A 4,327-nucleotide genomic window follows, 5' to 3' on the forward strand; every position below is an offset into this window, starting at 1 on the left:
TGTTTAGAACTCTGCCATTGCGGATGATTCCTTCCTTCTCTGCCTTAGGTATTGAGTGCTGCTAGACCAGAAACACAGCAGGGTAGCTTTAATAAACAGAGATTCGTTCGCTCACAATTTAGGAGGCTAGAACTCTGAGTTCAGGGTAGCAGCTCTGGGAGGCTCTTTCTCTCTGTCTGCTCGGAAGAAGTTCTTTGTCCCTTTGAGCTTCTTCTTCTCCCAGGTGATTTTTATGTGGCGTGACATCTCTGTTTCCCATCTCTTGGAAGTTCTCAGCTCAGGGACCCCAGGACGAATAGATACACTGTACTTTTGGGTGATAGTGAGGTCTCGCCTCTCTGTCTGCTTCTCTCTTCCTTTATCACTTGTCAGATAAAATGTGGTTCAGGGTATACCCCAGGGATATTCATCTTTTTATGTAAATCATTTTATTCGGGGCTCGTACAATTCTTATCACAATCCATACCTCCATTCATTGTGTCCAGCACATTTGTATGTATATTTCCATGATCATTTTCTTTTTTTTTTTTTTTTTTTCAAAAAAAATCTTTATGTTCCTTTATTGGAGCAAGATTCCTGACCAGTACAGTGATGTATTTTACTAAACATAGACCTGTGCAGAGAAATTACATACTATCCATCTAAACAAGTCTTGGTACACTTTGCTTCCTTGATGGAATAGTTCCATTTATAAAGTTTTATACAACAAAAAGCTTTGAATTTGCCAGGTTGGCCATTGATTCGTTTCTGACGGTGGCATCAATTTACCTACACTTTACAGCATTAAAAAGGCTATGCATTAGGTAGCTTCTCAAAAGGTTCTGCACAATGGCATTGAGTAGACTGAGCAGGCTCCAATCTCACTCAGATCCACAGAAATGTCTCCTTTGATAGCTTATTCTAATGAGCTGGTACTAGAGACCCAAAGAAAGTACTCGTAACCGGAGTTTCTCACCACCAACTCGGACTTTCTGAGGACAGGCCTGTCTTCTACGACACACATTACAGGGTCAGTTAAGACATGCCACCAACTGCCTGTTGTTGACTTGGCATTAGAAGCAACAGGCTGGGTGGTGGTGGCAGGCACTATTCATTATTACATCCAGGCAAATAAGGGCCCACTTTTAAAAATTGTTTAAGTTGGGTACACACTAAGAACCAAGTCTTGCACAATCCTTGTAGATCTTTAAAAAAAATGAGGTCAAGTGAATTGTCTGTGATATTTCCCAGCTATGAAGTCTTTAATATACCAAGGTTCTAGTCCCCTTACTCAATCCACATAGCCCTGAGGTCATCCTGCAAAGTGCATTATCAAAAACTATGGAGGGCCAGTGACAAAGTTTGACAGTCCGTTAAGCAAGTCAAACTCAGGTCTTGACTATCTGTTGAGAGAAAAGCATCGAATCCTTTGTGTACACATTTAGTTTTATTGTAACAAAGCAACTTGTACACTTTTAACGTTTAAAACTGAGCATCTTTCCTTTCCAGTGAAACAAAAAGAAAATTTAAAAATAAACAGGAACAAAATTACAATAGAGAATGTCAATTCCAAAGATGATCCTACAGGTTCTGCTGATTCTCCCATCGAGTGGCAGGGCTCAAGTCATCATTAGGAGAGAATTTTATTTTAAAAGTGTCATCTTAAACTGCAAGGATGTCTGTTAAACATCACAATTAAACATGCCAAAGGAGAAGCCATGTTGTCAAAATGCCCACTTAACCCACCCAAACATCTCAAACCCACCCTTTGCTGACCTTCTATAACCCCCTTTTTTTAATTTTTTTTCTTTTTTTAAACAAGAGAAGTAGACAGATACATGTTGGTAAATGCTAACTGTCCATATTCACATAGAGACACAGTGTAATCTCTGAGCCCAATGTACAGAGGAAGGAGGAAAGAAGCTAGAGTTCTATGCACTACTACACAGGGGCCTAGCACCCTCCAGCTGCCAGCAGGGCCAAGGGAGCAGAGGGTTTTGTTTTCCCACAGAGCACGGTGGTGTGTTGATTCCATAGTTTTTGAGACAGGAAGGGACAAAAATTAATTTGAACACAAGGGGGTAGAGATTCTTTTCCACTGTATTCTGCACAAGGCATTATTCCCCCCACCCCCAAATAAGTTGAGAACCATGGTGTAGAGAAAAGAGACCTCAAGAACAGGGTGACTGAGCACAAGAGGAAGAAAACAAAACAAAACAAAAACAAAAAAGACTGCAACTTGCTCCCAGGGACTGAAGAAAATTAAAAAGGTTGGAATCCATCAGTGTTCTGTTAGTCATCCTCTCCTTCATCCTCCTCTCCTTCCTCTCCCTCGTCATCATCTTCATCTTCTTCTCCTTCGTCTTCATCCCCTTCTTCATCAATATCTTCTAAACCTTCTTCTTCTTCATCGTCGTCATCATCTTCTTCTCCTTCACCTTCCTCATCATCCATATCAGGAACCAAATAGTACTGTAATGGATTTGGCCAAATATCATCTTTGATGACTTCTCCTAATTCATCTGCGCCGGCATCAGAATGGTCGGTAAACCAGGTAAAGAAACTCTCAGGTTCTTCATGCTGCCTCTTCCTGCTAGCTTTGTTCTGTGTTTGACTGGAACGTTTCGTCAAGTCCTTTCCAGATTTCCATTTGATTTCAGTTGATTTTGAAGATGGATCACCACTCTCATTCAGATGAAATTCTTTGGAGAGAACTTTATTTTCAAAGTAAGGATTTTCATCAAAATAAAAATCTATTCTGTAACCTGATTTAATATCTTCAAATTCTGTCACTTCAACTCTGGTCAAATAATGCAGAGCCTCTTCATCCTCTTCCCCAAGCAATGCAGACACTTGCGGATGGTTGACAAATGTTGTTACCCAAAAATTGGGGATTTTGGCGATCAATTCTGACCTCTTCTGAAAGAATGGTTGGCGGAGTTTGTTATATTTCTGTTCTACTTTCAAAATCTCCTCACTGGCTTGTTCATTAAGTCTGTCTATTTCATTTTGTACCTCATCAATATGTTCAATTGCTTCCTGCTGTTCTTTTTCTTCCTTCGGGGGGGCCGGGGTCTCCTGCACCTTAGGTTTCTTCATTTGCGGCAGGCTCGAAGGCTGGCGTTTAGGGGCCATGCTGCTTGCTGTCGGCCAGCGGAGCCCGAGGGACGCGCGAAAGAGCCGCTGGCCTCCGGGGGAAACCCATCCATGATCATTTTCAAAGCATTTTCTTTCTACTTGATCCCTTGGTATCAGCTCCTCATTTTCCCCCTCTCTCAAGAACCCTTGATGACGTATAAATTATTATTTTTCATGTCCTGCGCTGTCCGACGTCTCCCTTGATCAGCACCATTACTTGAGTAAGGGTTCTGCATGCCACCCTGATGGGCTGACCACATGAGACCACATCAGGAGGAACCAGTACAGCATTACAGAGCTGCAAATTTCCTCATTACATAGCCGCCAAACCACGAAGAATCCTGGCTTAATACATATTTGGTGGCGATGGTAGTAGGGGAATGGGGGAGGTCACAATTAAATTCATGACGTTCTCTTTCCAAAGTCTTCAACTGGGAACAGTACATATAAATTGAAGATTATAATGAAGCAGCAAATCCTGAGAAAGAAAATTCATATTCTGCTTCAAAAGTCACATGATACTCCAACATATTAAAAATGAGTTTATTAAAGTAATTTAATTAATACAATTTAATTTCTTTAAATTCAGAGGATCCAGACAAACTGAAGGATATCTTGGCTCTTCAGAGTTTTTCTCCATAAGACACTGAATTATGTTCCTTAGTCAGTATTGGAAGGTAAAAACAAAACAAAACAAAACAAATCTCATCTACTTCTTATTTGGGGAAAATCTTTAGCAGTAGTTCAGTATGGATTCCAACTCAAAGAAAAGAAAACCAAAATCCTCACAAGTGGACCAATAGGTAACATTCATGACAAATGGAGAAAAGGGTGAAGTTGTCAAGGATTTTGTCTTGCTTGGATCCTGTATTAGACAGGGCTCTCTAGAGAGACAAAACCAGATTGCTAATAATTATATATATAAATATATATTAAAGATATATATTTATAAAACTATATGAAAAACAGAAGAAATGAACTATTAAATTATATACAGATAGATAGATATATAATACAAGAAATGAACAGTTAAATTATAAAGCAGTACAAATGGCTCAGTGTAACTCACTCCTGAGAGATATTTGTGAGACACTGGCAGTCCTTCAAGTCTTGAGGGCTGCCAGGTAGTCCTCTGTAGCTAGAGCTAGGCTATCCCAGCACAGGCAGCAAACAGCAAGGCAGGTCACCAACTGTCACCCAGGTCACCAAA

At 40.3% G+C, this 4,327-nt stretch overlaps 1 protein-coding gene across 1 annotated transcript; it reads right to left on the minus strand.

Moving 5' to 3' along the window:
* Positions 1-664: 664 nt before the first annotated feature.
* LOC142442783 (protein SET) lies at positions 665-3,175 on the minus strand. Its single transcript, XM_075544084.1, has one exon. The coding sequence runs from the start codon at positions 3,112-3,114 to the stop codon at positions 2,272-2,274; it is 843 nt and encodes a 280-aa protein (XP_075400199.1). The 5' UTR covers positions 3,115-3,175; the 3' UTR covers positions 665-2,271.
* Between the last annotated feature and the right edge of the window lie 1,152 nt (positions 3,176-4,327).

The sequence above is a fragment of the Tenrec ecaudatus genome, chromosome 3 (genome assembly GCF_050624435.1).
Source record: "Tenrec ecaudatus isolate mTenEca1 chromosome 3, mTenEca1.hap1, whole genome shotgun sequence".
NCBI lineage: Eukaryota > Metazoa > Chordata > Mammalia > Afrosoricida > Tenrecidae > Tenrec > Tenrec ecaudatus.

Excerpts from the sequence above, each read along its gene's own strand:
- LOC142442783 (XM_075544084.1), bottom strand. The coding sequence starts at position 3,114 with ATGGCCCCTAAACGCCAGCCTTCGAGCCTGCCGCAAATGAAGAAACCT.